General features: G+C 39.5%; 1 protein-coding gene across 4 annotated transcripts in view; it reads right to left on the bottom strand.

Annotated features, from left to right (window-relative positions):
* WDR48 (WD repeat domain 48) overlaps positions 1-15,961 on the bottom strand; it is a 48,964-nt gene extending 33,003 nt beyond the window's left edge. For all 4 annotated transcript variants that reach the window (XM_076006450.1, XM_076006454.1, XM_076006457.1 and 1 more), the window contains exons 1-2: positions 15,884-15,961; positions 684-824 (exon numbers count right to left, since the gene is read on the bottom strand). In XM_076006450.1, coding sequence (XP_075862565.1) covers positions 684-824; positions 15,884-15,931 — 189 coding nt within the window. In that variant the 5' untranslated portion in view covers positions 15,932-15,961. The remainder of the gene's footprint in view (positions 1-683; positions 825-15,883) is intronic.
* Positions 15,962-16,258: the final 297 nt, after the last annotated feature.

Here is a 16,258-nt window from a genome sequence, read left to right as displayed (position 1 = left end):
AGTAGAAAAATTAACTGGGTGTGGTGGCACGTGTCTATAGGCCCAGCGACCCAGGAGGCTGAGGCAGAGGATCACTTGAGCCCAGGACTTTGAGGTTGCGGCTTGGGCAATAGAGTGAAAGTCTGTCTCAAAAAAACACACAAAAAAACCCAAAAAACAAAAGCAGACTTTAAACTCCTAAAGAATGAGAACATATTGTCTTCACAGTTTTATACCAACCATATTATTTAATAAGGCCTTATGGGTTTTATGGGGGCCCTAATCACTTTTAAATGAAGAAAAGCAAATATTTTTTCAAGATTAAATATAAAAGTATATTCAGCCTTTTTTAATAGGGTTGCCAAGAGGGTTTGGGGGAAACATTTAAAACAAAACAATAAATTGTTGAAAATAATCCCCCTATCAGCCAAATCTCTGTTCCTTTGTGGCAGAGAGCTCTTCCAGCAAACCACGTTTATGGAATTCCCGCCTTAGCTAAAACTTTCTTAAACTTTCCTAGGGATGGTTTTTCTCAGGGGTCTACAGAATTCAGGTTGCAATGTCTTTATAGAGTGTACCAAGTAACTCCGTATTCAAAGGGATTAAATCTGAAACTGTCAAAGGCATCCTATTAGACACTGAAAACCATTCGTCTAAAATATACAGAGTACAGATTTGAATTGTAAACTTAATCCCAGCCTTACCTTGTGCTGATTGACACTCCATATTCTTATGATGGAGTCTCGACCGGCTGTGAAAAGTCTATTTAGTGCTGGATCCAGCTGCAGGGCATTGACTCCATTTCGATTATACTTCTCCACTTCATCTCGAATAACATAGGAAACCTGACAAATATTTCAAAATATTCTTTTTATGAAGTTACAAGCCATCCAATAACGAAAGTAGTCTACTAGTGGCTAATCTGAAATTGAAAATCCTATGTTTTCAAATATAAAACTTATTTTCCAGTCCAAAAAAATTCAATTTTTATTTTACTATTTAAAGACTGAAGAGAAGGATGATATTAATGACAGCCTAGTCCAAGACGGGCAAGTTTGCGGCTTAACTCCTGCAACTGCCTCCTAATTGGACTTCTTGCCCACTCCTGTTTGTCTTTCATCCATTTTTCATAAGGCAGCTAGGGTAATCTTTTAAAAATGTAAACTGGAATATGTCTCACCTCTGCTCAAAAACCTCCAATTGCTGACTACTACTAGACTCATGATTTGATATGAACTCCTTAACATGGACTTGTTCACCTTTCTGGCCATTCAGCTCTGCTCCAGCTTCTTACCTACACTGTGCTTCCAGACAATCACACATGCTGGAATCCCTCGCTTTGGAAGCTCCTCCTCCCACCTGTCTGGCTAACTCCTACTACAACCTTCAGGTTTTTGTTTAAATGATGCTTTCTCAAAAAGGCCTTCCCTGATTTGTCACGCGAAATGAGGTTTTGAGTTCCTATAACATACTAAACTTTTTCTTTAGGTACTTTACTTTGTTACTATTGGTGACCTCTGTTCCTTATGAAAACACACAAAGATCAACAAAAAACAATTACAACTAAGAAAAAGTCAGTAAGCTGGCAGGCAACCCAAAGCAAAACTTTTCTAATGTAATGAAATAACCAGTTTAAAATATAATGGCAGAGTGGGAGAGAAGAACCAATTACAAAGCAATAATAAAAAGTACCCAGAAATACATTTCACAAGGAAGATATGTAACTGACAGGAATAGGTACACAAAAGAAAAACTTGAAGGAGACATGCCATATTGTAGCATAGGAAGATTCAAAATTGATAATTCTTTCCTAACTCTCTAAATTTAACCCAACTTTGGTGAGAATACCACCACAGTTCTTTCTAAAAGTTAATGGTATAATTTTTTTTGAATACCCAGACATTTTTTAAAATGAAGGTAACTGAGATGATATTCTTGAAAGATCTTAAAAGGTATTATAAACCTACCAGAATTACATTGGAGTACCACAATAAATATATAAAAGCATCAATGGAATAAAATAAGATTTGGAAACATTTTCTGTTATAATTTTTTAATTTGATACAAATATAGTGTTTTAAATCAATGGAGACAACTTATAATAAATAAATAATTTAGGAGCACCTAGTATTTCTATCAGTCAAAATTACATCCTTTCTCTACATCTCAAACCAAAATTAATTTTCATATTGATTAAAGATTGAAAAGTTTTTTTCTTTTTATTTTTTTCGAGACTAGAGTCTCCCTCTGTTGTCTCAGCTACAGTGCAGTGGTGTCATCACAGTTCACTGCAAACTCAAACTCTAGGGCTCAAGTGATCCTCCTGCTTCATCCTCCCAAGTAGCTGGGACTAAAGCCACTCGCCACCATGCCCAGCTAATTTTTGCTTAGTAGTGACAGCGTTTTGCTCTTGCTCAGACTGGTCTCCTGACCTCAGGTGATCCTCCCACCTCAGCCTCCCAGAGTGCTAGGATTACAGGTGTGAGTCACTACACCCAGCCTAAACATTGAAATTTAATAATTCTAAAAATATTTTTTCAAAGACAGGTGAATATTTACATAGATTTTAGTTAGAGAAGGCTCTTCTAACATAAGATGGGAATCTTTGCAAAAGAAAAGAGCAATGGTAATCTTACCAAATATAGATCAAAACCTTTTGTACGTATAAGAATGTCTACAGCACTGTGGCTTTCACAATAGACAAAAAGTAGAAACAACTCAAATGTCCATCAATGAATGAAATGAATAAACAAAATGTGGTATACCCATACAATGGAATATCATTCAGCCATAAAATGGAGTGAAGTTCTGATACATGCTGCAATATGAATGACCCCTGAAAACACTATGTTAAGTGAAAGAAGTCAGCTATAAAAGGTCACATAATTTTATGATTCTATTTATGTGAAATGTCTAGAATAGGCAAATCAATAGAAACAGAAAGTAGATTAATGATTGCCAGAAGCTCGGAGGAAGGGGGAATGGGGAGTGAATGCTAATGGATATGGGATAATTAAAATGTTCTGGAGTTAGGTGACCAAAGCACAACTTTGTGAATATACTAAAATTAATTAACTGTACCCTTTGAAAGGGTATGTTTTATAGTATGTGAATTTTCTCAATAAAGCTGTTATTTTAAAAAAAGAAAACCTTCTGAATGTCAAAAACTAACGAGCAAAGTTAAAGGGCAAACATCTAAGAAAATGAAATAATATGAAAGATATTTTACTCAACATAAAAAAATTCTTTATAAAACAATAAGAAATTGCAATGAATAGTCCTCAAAAAAAAAAATAAAACAATAAGAAAAAGTTAAATTCTCCAACAGAAAGAGGAGCAAAGATCATAAAGAGGAAATTTTTTAAAAAGAAAATGGGTGATAAACATAAATAATCAAAGATATGCTAATATGAGATTATTTACTTATCACGCAGGAAGATTTTTAAAAAAATAACTGCCATTATTTTTTCCCTGAGGGTAAGTGAACACTTTCATATGTCACTGATACAAGTATAAATAATTACCTTTCTGGAAGACAACTTGTAAATATCTATTAAAAGCTTAAAATTCTTGAAAATGCTCTTTGAAATTCTACTTCAATAAATTTATCCTTTAAAAAGGGTTAGGGCCACAGACACAAATAGCTACAAAGATGTTGTCTTAAGTCAGGCTTTAGGTGCAAGTTACTGTAACTGAGATCTATCTACTCAAACCAGCTTAAGTGTTTTGTTATTTTTTTTTAAAGGAGAATTTAACATAAGGATACAAAGATATCTAACAGAGCCTAAGGGCAGGAAATATAGTCATAGCTCATAAGAGACATTTTTTTTGAGACAGAGTCTCAACTGTTTGTTGTCCAGCCTAGAGTGTCGTGGGGTCAGCCTAGCTCACAGCAACCTCAAACTCCTGCCTGGGCTCAAGCGATCCTCTTGCCTCAGCTTCCCAAGTAGCTCGGACTTCAGGCACTCACCACCATGCTTGGCTTATATATATTTAGTTGTCCAGCTAATTTCTTTCTTTCTTTTTTTTCAGTAGAGACGGGGGTCTCACTCTTGCTCAGGCTGGTCTTGAACTCCTGAGCTTAAACAATCCGCCCACCTCGGCCTCTCAGAGTGCTAGGATCACAGGTGTGAGCCACAACGCCTGGCCATAACTCATAAGAGACATTTTATTTTTATTTATTTATTTTTTTTTGAGACAGAGTCTCGCTTTGTTGCCCAGGCTAGAGTGAGTGCCGTGGCGTCAGCCTAGCTCACAGCAACCTCAAACTCCTGGGCTCAAGTGATCCTCCTGCCTCAGCCTCCCAAGTAGCTGGGACTACAGGCATGCACCACCATGCCCGGCTAATTTTTTGTATATATATTAGTTGGCCAATTAATTTCTTTCTATTTATAGTAGAGACGGGGTCTCGCTCTTGCTCAGGCTAGTTTCGAACTCCTGACCTCGAGCAATCCGCCCGCCTCGGCCTCCCAGAGAGCTAGGATTACAGGCGTGAGCCACCGCGCCCGGCCATAAGAGACATTTTAAAAATCAAATCATGGCACTTCTCTGTGGAAATCTTCCAATGGCTTTTCTTCAACTTTAAGTCCAAACTCCTTAATTACTTTGTTTGGTTCCAACTCTGCTTCCTCAAACATCCCACAAACTGCCCCTAGCTTTTTTTTTTATGACAGTCACCCCAAACTCCTTTCTGTCCCTCAAACGCATCAAGCTCTTTCCTAATTCCAGGGCCTTTTCATTTACTGTTCCCTGTGCCAAGAAGAATCCCCACCCCTCCAACCCCCCACAGCAATATGCTCCCCCCAGCTTTTATCTTGTTTTGCATGCTTTTACTCTTCAAGTCTCAGTAGAAAGGCTACCTTCTCTGAAAGGCCTTTCCTCATTCCATTTCCCTCACTGGCATTATCCTCTCACTTACCCTACTTATTTCACAGTTCTTACCACACACTGTATAATCTTTTTTGTTATATCATCTCCATTAGAATAAAAGCTCCAAGAAGGTAAGGAACTTGTCTGCCTTGTTCCTCCCACCACTGTATCCCCATTATAGTATCTGCATATAAAAGGCATATGCATTTGTTGCATGAATTGGACGTTGGAAAGCCATCAGGAACCAAGTTGGCTTCAATGTTCACTTTAGCATCTCTCAATTTTTTTTTCCACAGGGGTTCCAAGGCTGCCTATCTGGAGTACATTTCCATTAACTGAGACTGTGTAGCATAACTAAATCTCAATATCCAGGATTCTGGGAGATTACCTGACTGGTCCGGTAGGCAAGAGTGATAGAATAACATGTCTGTCCGGTTCTCATCATTCTAGGTGTAAAGTAATTCTTGGCAAAATAAGTCTGGGCCAACTTCAAGAGTATCTAATACAGATGTGTAATACACATTTAAAAATGTAAAATAATTAGAAGTATCCTAGGATAAATTTTGGCATACACACCTATTAAAGAGAATATTATTCAATGATTAAAAATGTTGATGTAGATCTAGACTGACTGACATAGGAAGAAAGTCAACAGGCCAGGCATGGTGGCTCCTGCCTGTAATCCTAGCACACTGGGAGGCCAAGGCGGGAGGATTGCTTGAACTCAGGAGTTCGAGACCAGCCTGAACAAGAGTGAGACCCTGGCTCTACTAAAAATAGAAAAAATTAGCCGGGCATGGTGGTGTATGCCTGTAGGCCCAGCTACTCAGGAGGATGAGGCAGGTGAATCACTTAGGAGTTTGAGCCTAGGAGTTTGAGGTTGCTGTGAGCTAAGCTGACTGCACAGCACTATAGCCCAGGCAACAGAGTGAGACTGTGTCTCAAAAAAAAAAAAAAAAAAAAAGAAAGTCATCATATATTTTAAGTGAAATATAAGTGGTCCAACACAGCAGTATACAATAACCATTATTGTAAAAATGTTTCAAAATATTAAATACATATTTTAGAATAAATATACAAGTTTGGAAGGATACACATGTATAAAGCTACCATGAATTATTCCTGAGTGATGGGATTATTGTGATGTTCACTCATTCATGTCTTTTTTATATGGTAAATGTTTTGCAATGGGCATATATTGTTTTTTGAATTTTATAATTTAATTTTTATCCTAGTAATTCTTGCCTATATTTAGAAAATCAAATAGTACTGAAGATTATAATGAAAAATAACTCTTACTTCTTACAGCATAATGTTTAGAAGAAAAAAAAAGACTTCCCATACCCAGTTTTCATCCTTAAAGGTAACAAACTTCAACTCTTCATTGTTTCTCCTGGATAGTCACTGCATTTCTCTAAATATCATGCTTATCCTACAACTTAGTCCTTTGGACATTACTGATTTACTCACGCTATTGTAGATTAGGATGTAGCTCTGAAATTACCCTCAATATTTCCTCCCTCTACTCTTCTAACATACATACTTCATTTTGGGGGTTGAATAAATAATCTGTGCAACATTGTTGTGACTTTGTAAGGCTGTCTACTAAGTACTATATTACGAATACATTTCCTTCCTCAGAGAGCTTTTTGTTTTCCCTACAGTGTCTTGCTTTCCTTCTTCAATGTTTTCCTCTACTTTAACTTCAATTTTTTTCAGTTGCTGTACCACAGAACTCACCTGCCCCCCTCTTCCTATACGGTTTCCCCCTTGGAACCCTCCATCTTCTCACTGCAGTCTGGGCTGGCTGCCCTCTAGGTCTGCCTGGCACAGCTATCACCTTTGGTGCTTCCCTTTACTGTTTTTCTGGGTTAGAGCCATTGTTTCCAGAATTCCAATGCTGCTTTCTTTCTTTGTTCACTCCCCAGTTTTGCTGAAGTACATCCCCAGAACCCTAAGAAAGTAACATAAGAAAAGGTATATGGGAGGTGACTTAGTCCTTGTATGTTAGGAAAGGTCCTTTTCCTCTACCTTTATACTTCATTCAGCAGGATAAGGAAGTCTATGTACAAAAATCCCCTCAGCTTTTGAAGGCATTGCTCTAACTTCCTCTAGTGTCCAATGCTGCCACTGTAATCAGTGCCATTCTGTTCCATTCAACTTTAAAGTGATCCCATTTTCCTTCTCCTGCTCTTCCTAACCACTGTGCCACCCTCTTCCCCAAGCTTTTAGGAGCTTCTCTTTTGTTCTTGGTGTTAAGACATTTCTTGATTTGGTCCTTTTATCATTAATTTTGCTGTACATTTAGAAAGCCCTTTCAATCTAGTAACTTGTGGTACTTCAGCTTTGGGAAATTTTCTTGTATCCATTATAAATAATCATCTGTTTTCTTTGTTCTTTCTTGAATTCCCATAAATCAGATGTTGGTACTTTCAAACTGATCCCTCATCTTTTACCCATTCTACGTTATCTATGTTTGTCCTTTTGTTTACTTTTGTAAGACTTCCTTTACTATTTAATAACTCTATTAGCTTTTTTGTAGCCAATTATATAGTATGATAGAAAAAACAGAGACAGTATCTTCAATAGGGAAATGGTTAAACTAAAGTACATCCTTCTATGTGGTCATTAAGGAATGAAAATAAACTATATACACTGATATGTTCAAAGACACATTGCATTAAAAACTTGTTAAAGAAAAAATGTCTGGCTATAGAAAGATAGAAGAAAACGGAATCTAACTCTTTCAACAAATATTGATTAAGCACCCACTAGTTGCCAGACACTATTCTAAATGCTGAGGATACAGTAGCAAGAACAAAAACAAAAAAGTCTTCCTGGAACTTACACTCTAGTTGAGGAAAGAGCATAACTGGACAGGACAATAAGTCAAGTAAAGTATTAATATTTTTTCCCAAGATACAGGCAACTTTTGCAAACAGAAGTAATGGAAGTAAAGGAAAGATAAAAGTAGAAGGTGCTAGAGATAGAAGCAATAACTGAGTGACATGTCATGGAAAAACATTTATATGGCCAAGAATACAGGCTAAGGCACAGAAGATGAGGATTCATATCAGACTATCTTGATTTGCTTAAAAAATGGGGTGGGGGACTATATGAGCTTTGCAAGGGGATCAAGGGGATAGGAAGCCAGGCCTTTAGTGGGAAACAACATTTTGGAAGAGCCAATTAAAGGGACTCCAACAGGGAGAAAAATAATAGGGTAGTTCCCTAGCCACAAGTATCCAGTTAAGTTACATTGTAAGCATTTATAGCTGGTTCAGCAAGCATTGTTTGATTGATGTCTCCAGCAACTATCTGGGAACCAAAACAAAGAAGTCAGATGGTAGGAATGATCCACTCACTTTTTATGCTCTGTCTCTACATTTCAAACTTAAACATCCCTTGAGTTACTGGTAGTGTGATAAGGTAGAAACAATCAAGAGAAAAACTTATCTTTCCTTGATCATTTTATTTGAAGGTAATCAGATTGGTTTTATATTGCTGCTGTAAAAAATTACAACTTTAATGACTTAAACAACTCCCATTTATTATTTCAGTTCTGAAGGTCAGAAGTCCAGGCTGGGCTTAAGTGGGTCCTCTGCTTAGGGTCTTATAAGGCCCAAACTGACAAGAGTCAGCAGGTCTGTGCTCCTTATGAGAGGCTAGAGTCTGCCTCCAAACCCATTCAGGTTATTGGTCAAATTCAGTTCCTTGCAGTTGTAGGCCTGAGGTCCTTGTTTTGTTTCCTTGATGGCTGTCAGCCAAGGGTCTGTCTTTGATTCCAGAGGGTGCCTGCATTCCTTCTCATGCTTTCCAGTGGTCCTCTCCTGCAATGAATGGTTGAGATCCTTTCACAACTCAAATCTCTCTTTCACCATTCACAATCTCTCAGACTCAATGCCTCTAGCTTGAGAAAGTACTCTGTTTTTAAGGCCTTATATGATTAGAACGGGCCCACAGGGATAATCCTATTAAAAAATCTGTAACCTTATTACAGCTGCAAAATCCTTTTTATCATATAACATAACATATTCACAAGTTCTAGAGATTAGGGCATAAACATTTTTAGGGGGACTCCACTCTGCTTACCACAGCAACAAAACAATTTTTTATATGAAAACAAATGTGGATATATTATGGAATAAGCACAAAATTCACTTAAAAAAAGATAAAAGATAAGAGAGACTCCAAAGCCTATCAGGCTCACAAAGAGGACACTCTGGGCTATCTTCTGGGCTCCTTCAGGATGTACATTAACTCACCTCCACTTTGATGTCTAACTGACAACCACAACGAGTCCAAAACTGAGCTCCTGATAGCTCTCTCCAAACTAACTTTTCTTGTAGCATTCCCTATCTCAGTTACTGGCAACTCCATTCTTCAAGTTGCTCAGGCCCAAAACCTTGGTGCTATCCTTACTTCTCTTTCATCTCACATCCTGTCAGCAAGCCTGTTAGCCTGACCTTCAAGACTCATCCAGAATTCAAGCACTTCTCACCACTCTGGTTGGAATGACTATCACATAGCATCTGGATTTTTAAAATAGCTTTCTACCTGGTCTCCCAGCTCTGCCCTGCAGTCTGTTCTGAATAAAGCAGCAAGGCAGATCCTATTAAAACACATATATAACATTCCTTACTTCAAAATATATCAACTACTTTCCATCTCATTCAGAGCTTACTATGACCTGTAAGGCCCTATATGATCTGGCCTGCAGTCACCTGTCTGATTTCATCTTCTACTCCTCTTCACTCACTCATCATATGCCAGCCACAAAGGCTTCTTTATTGTTCAACCAATAGGCCAGGTACATTCCCACCTCAGGACCTTTGCATTTGCTATCTTCACTGGAATGCTCTTCCCCCAGATGCCTGTGTGGCTATCATTTCCTTCAATCAGATCCTTACTCGAAAGTCAGCTTCTCAGCAAGGCCTTCTCTAGCCACCACAACTAAAATTTCACTTCCCCTTTTTCTACTGCTTATCACCATCTAACCTTTTTTTTTTTTTTTTTTTTTGAGACAGAGTCTCACCCTGTTTGTTGTCCAGGCTAGAGTGCCGTGGTGTCAGCCTAGCTCACAGCAACCTCAAACTCCTGGGCTCAAGCAATCCTTCTGCCTCAGCCTCCAAAGTAGCTGGGACTACAGGCATTCACCACCATGCTGGGCTAAACTTTTCTATATATTTTTAGTTGGCCAATTTCTTTCTATTTTTAGTAGAAATGGGGTCTCGCTCTTTCTCAGGCTGGTTTCAAACTTCTGACCATTAGCAATATGCCTGCCTAGGCCTCCCATCTAACTATTTTTAATCTTTAAAGCCTATTTCCCCCCAACATTTTATTATGAAAAATTTCGCTCATACAAAAATTGTAAGAATTATATAGCCAACAGGCCTATACTCACCACATATATTCCTTTATATTCAATTAACATTCATTTTTTGTTTCTTATTAACATTTTCTATATTTGCTTTATTACACACCATTCATTTGATTCATCTTATTTATTTATGAGACAGAGTCTCACTCTACTGCCCCGGCTAGAGGGCCGTAGTGTCAGCCTAGCTAGCTCACAGCAATCTCAAACTCCTGGGCTCAAGCGATCCTTCTGCCTCAGCCTCCCGAGTAGCATGCGCCACCATGCCCGGCTAAGTTTTTCTGTATATTTTTAGTTGGCCGATGAATTTTTCTATTTTTAGTAGAGACCGGGTCTCTCTCACTCTTGCTCAGGCTGGTTTCGAACTCCTGACCTTGAGTGATCCTCCCACCTCGGCCTCCCAGAGTACTAGGATTACAGGTATGAGCACCGTATCCGGCCTGATTCATCTTATTTTTTGATGCCTTTCAAAATAAATTGCACATCATCAATAATACTTCCTCCTAAATACTTTTGCACGTATATTATTAACTAGAGTTATGTGTTTATATTAATTCTTTTAAGGTAAAATTTGTATACAGTGAAAAATACAAATCTGAAGTGTACCACAGATACTTCAGACAAATGAATACATCTGTGTAATACAACCCCCTACCAAGATATATAGAACATTATCACCACCCTAAAAAGGTCCTTCCTTCTCTTCCCAGTTAATCTCCACACCCCACCCCCAGGCAATCTAGATCTGACTTTTTTCACTAAAGATTAGTTCTGTCTGTTCTACAACATCCTATAAATCTGCAGTCCCCAATCCCTGTGCTTGGTCCGTGGCCTGTTAGGAACCGGGCTGCAAAGCAGGAGGTGAGCCATGGGCAAGTGAGCAAATCTTCATCTGTATTTACAGCTGCTCCCCATCATTTGCCACCTTACACCCCCAGTCCATGAAAAAACTGTCTTCCATGAAACCAGTCCCTGGTGCCAAAAAGGTTGGGGACCACTGCTATAAATGTAGTCACATAGCTCTTTTATGTACGGCTACTTCTAGCTATCAGGCTAGTTTAGCCTATTCTAAGAAAATCTGGCTAAATATCAATAATTCCCACATTTGTTTTTCCTGTCCAACCTTGTGAACTATGACTTTGTGCTAGTAACTATATTTCAATACTATTGATTTTTAAAAATATTCTAAAAAACAGTCTTGCAAATAAAAATAGGATACCTTCAAACCAGCCTTCTTTTAAACCAGGGTTTAGCAAAAAAAAAAAAAAAAAAAAAACTGCCTATAGGCCAAATTAAGCTCAAAGCCTGTTTTTGTAAACCAGTGTTATTGGAACACAGCCATACCTATTCATTTAGGTATTATCTATGGCTGGTTTTAAGCTGTAATGGCAGATCTGAATGCTAAGGACACTGACTTGAGTGGTTATAACACAGAAGAATAACCTGTAAAGCCTAATATTTACTATTTGACCCCTTACAGAAAAAGTTTGCTGTCACCAGTTCCAATAGATGCCAAACTGGCATATTTTTTATTACCTATCTTAACATAAAAAGTAATTCACCTTGGACATATGGCTATTTCTGTAAGAGTCTCTCCTTGAGAAACCAGTAGTTGGCAGCATTCGACTTCCTTAAAAAAGTCTCAAAGATTAAATCATCAACCCAGATCAAAACCAGAAGTAAAGACCACTTTAAGCTTTGAAAGGACTAAATGTTTGGCAGGGAAAGAGAGTAAGTAGTGGTAGAATAAAAATTTGTTGGTTGCCTCCCCATTCTCTACCTCTGCTCCCAAAATTTCTCTCAAGGCAAACAAATCCTAGCAGAACATATATAGGGGCTACTTCAGAAACTCTCTGCTATATTAGATAGTGTGGTGAAAGAATATGAGGTCTGGGGCAGGTGCAGTCACCATGCCACTGAGAGGGAAGGCCTGGAACTGGGGTTTGGGAATAGAGGACAACTTGTATGTTGTCCATGGTAAAGCTGACTTTACAATACTTCTTAGGGTAGAGAGTCACGGTGAGCCTGCTGGATCAAGAGTTGCATGAATCTAGCACTAATTCTTGAGTTTTCATTTCCATGAGCCAATATATGTCTTTTATTATGTGAGCCTGGTTAAGTTGGATTTGGGGACATTACCAGCCAAAGAATCCTCTTGTTATGGAAGGCCAAGTACTTATATTCTTGAACCAAGTGAAGGAAGAGACCATAACAAGAGGAAAGACGGAGGCAGAGAGAGCCAATTAACAGACTCAGGTTGCTGGAAAATTGTAGCACTAAGGGACCGCCCAGGACTAAAAAGACTTGCTTTGAAATCTTTGTTACCAAGAAGAAAGCTGCATCAGATCTGAATTCAAATATTTGATTGTCTGATGTTTCTGACAATTACAAATCCATCCCTTCCTCCTCATACCTCCAGTTTCCTTAAAAGCTAAAGATGCTAAGACGTGCTCATTTTTCATTATGTCTCTAACTAATAAGCAGTATGTTTGGACCCACTGATTATTTTAGCACTATTGTAAGTCTCAAGGGTTCATCCTGGCCTACAACTTGACAATGGAGCAGAGGGCAACTGTCTCTTGCTCCAAGACACAGACATTCAAGAGGCAAAATATATTTACTCCTCCCAAGTACCCATTATAAACTTTTTCTAAAATGCAGGATTTTACTTATAAAGGCAAATAACGTTATAAAAATTTCCTTTCAAAAATATAAAGGTACATATAAAGTTAAAAGATATCCTATGTCCTGTTTTACCATGATCACATAATTTAATCCCAAAGGGATAATCACTGTAACTACCCTTCCAGACTTAAATGCATTATTTCCTTGTGGAAAATGGACCATATTATGTTGACTTGCTTTTTTGACTTCTGGACACATTTACTTTTTAATAATACAGATCTAGCTTATCTTTTTAACAACTACAAATTAGTCTACTACATGAATGCACTGTAACTTGTCTAACAATTTAGATTATTAGACACTTAGATTTCCAATTATGGATATTTATATATTGTGTTTCACAATGACAACATTGCTACAACAAACACCATCGCACCAATAGAGATATATGTATACATACTTTGTAGAATAAATTTTTAGGTAAGGAATGCTGGGTCAAAAAGAATGCTTATTTAAAATTTTGACTAAGCAAGATACAAAACAGTTAATATTTATAGTAAAAAAATCATGCTCTATTTATAGTAAAAAATCATGCAAGTCAGGTATACAAACAGGAAGAGGTATATAGAACAGTGGTTCTCAACCTGTGGCAATTTTGCCCTTGAGGGGACATTTGAAAATGTCTGAAGACATTTTTGGTTGTCACCAACTGGGAAGGCACTACTTACATCTATCTAGCGAGTAGAAGCCAATGCATGGGACAGCCCCCGCCCTCTGACAAATTAAGAATTATCCAGCCTAAAATGTTAACAGTGCTCAAGTTGAGAAGCCCTGGTCTAGGATTATACATCACACTGCCCACAGTAACTTTCTTTGAGAAGTGGAGGACAAACATAATTTATACTTTTGTACTGTTTGCATTTTTTTTTTTTTTGCAACAAACACGCAGTAGTTTAAAACACGTCCATACACAATGACGTCTGAGATGAAATCAATTCTTGTGGCTTCTCATGTTGCTTCTATATATGGGGACAAATTCCCCACATATTCAGGGAAAGCTCCCTGAATTTTCTCTTCAGCAAGCTAATCTTTTTTTTTTTTTTTGAGACAGAATCTCACTCTGTTGCCCAGGCTAGAGTGCCATGGCATCAGCAACCTCAAACTACTGGGCTCAAGCTATCATTCTGCCTCAGCCTCCTGAGTAGCTGGGACTACAGGCATGCACCACCATGCCCGGCTAACATTTTCTATATATTTTTAGTTGGCCAATTAGTTTATTTCTATTTTTAGTAGAAACGGGGTCTCTCTCTTGCTCAGGCTGGTTTCCAACTCCTGACCTTGAGCAACCTGCCCGCCTCAGCCTCCCAGAGGGCTAGGATTACAGGCATGAGCCACCATGCCCAGCCTGCAAGCTAATCTTAAACAGCTCTTTCAAATGCTCCTCATAGGAAGTAGTTTTTAGCCAGTTCTTCAATGTGACTGACATACCTATGAAGAACAAAAGGGCTAAGTGCTGAAAACTAAACTCCAGTTTTGTCCTCAGACTAGTGTAGAGTGGAATTATCACCTCCCTCATTCTACATGCCCTGGCTCACATTCAGCTTATTAAAACACTCAGTTTTTCCACTCCTGCTACCGTTAATTTACCCATCCTGTACTTTCTAAAAATTGCCTTTTAAGTCTTAATGTAAGGAATTGAGACAGCTTTTTAACTACCCGTACTCCCATAAGGCATATACTACCACATAGTCCACAATACAACTACCTTACAGCTTCGAGTTACATTTTAGTCCTGAGGAGATATTCTTACCAACTGGCTTGGATACTGGGGTTACTTAAATCCTGTCACTAATATATTTAAAAAATCATTTAACAGGGTAAGTTATTTCAGAGTTTTATTAATTTTACTCAATCCAACAAATGTCTAGTGAGTGCTGAAGACACTGATCAATGTCATCAACAAATCAAAAATGTGAACTACTCAAAAGACTTTATGGCCTACAGCCCTTTGCTGGGGTTATCTCAGTAAAGGACTACTTTGTCCTGACTACCTATCAAACACTCGTCGATGTGAAGCTGTAGAACTATATATAATCCTGTGTTTTATAATGCAAGCCTGGGTGTTACTTACTCCTATACCATCTCAATCCTTTTCCCCCTTTAGAGCTAATCCAAGTGTTCGGTAAATGTTTATTCATTAAACGCACCATACTGTCACTAGTACATACACTATACCTGCAGGTAAACACCTGTAATAGGGCTTCTACTCTCCGAAAACAATAAGTGACAATAACTCTGAAATGTACCCCAAACAAAAGTGAATTCAAGAAGGCATAAGGCACTCTTTATTTTAGATTACTCTTGACTCTTGGATGACAAATCATAGGAACAAAAATCCAATGATGCACACAGATGAAGAAATGGTGAAAATGAAATTAAATTCCAAGACAATTAAAATTATAATTTGTCCACGAACACCGTCGTTTCCACCTCACCCAGGAGATGGCTCTCACAAAAGTGAAGGCTGGGGGCTCCCACGTGCGGAACCCGGCGTAGAAACCCCTTAGGGCAGTCAGCTCTCCTCCGCCTCGCCACGCCCCCGCACAAGCCCACCCATTTTGCCGCCGCCCACCTGCCGGGAAGCGCTTGGAGGCCTCGGCTCCGACGAGGCGGGGGCACGGCGCTTTTAAGAAAGGAAGGGGAAGAGGGAGGAAGGTGGGCGGGGAACGAACTCATCCCGACCTCGCCAGCCCCTTCCTACAGTAGGAAAGCGGCAACCAACAAGCCCGGGCTCAGAACGCCGCACGCAAGGGTTCCCGGACTGGGCCCCAACTGCCAAGTCGGCCGTCCCCCACGCCTCCCCTTCCTCAAGCCGTTAGCGCCGCGGCCCCACCCCTCGCCGCCAGTCGCGTCCCGCCCCGCTCGCCCCAAGTCGCTACCCTGGCCCGGCCGCGGCCCGAGGCATCTGCTCGATGGAGGCAGGCCCGGAGCTGCCAGCTGCGTCCGGAAGGCCGAGAAGCCAGGCTTCCATACCTGCACTTTCCTCCGCCCTGCCGTGTTCTGCCGGTGATGGGCCGCCATCTTGCATGTTGACACTCCTACGTCACTTCCGGAACTGGCTCGGGCCGGGCGGATGTCCTGCCACTTCCCCTTTGGCCGGGGGCAGTAGTGCTGCTGAAGGTAGTGTGGTCGTGGGCTTTCCAAGCGCTCTTCGTTGCTGTGGCCGGTGGTCATGTGGTGAGATAGAAGTACCTAAAAACAAAACCAGTGTGCGGATGTAATACTGATAGACGGAGAGCCACTTTTAGGAGCCGTGGGAACAACAACAATCTGAAAACAACTGTTGTGTGCCCCTAAACCCTGGCTTGCACCGATTTCCAGGCTTCTCTTCCAGAGGTCCAAACAGGC

Source organism: Microcebus murinus, chromosome 1 (assembly GCF_040939455.1).
Source record: "Microcebus murinus isolate Inina chromosome 1, M.murinus_Inina_mat1.0, whole genome shotgun sequence".
NCBI classification, from domain to species: domain Eukaryota; kingdom Metazoa; phylum Chordata; class Mammalia; order Primates; family Cheirogaleidae; genus Microcebus; species Microcebus murinus.
Note: the sequence above shows the minus strand (reverse complement) of the source record. Positions and strands in the feature narration are given on the sequence as shown.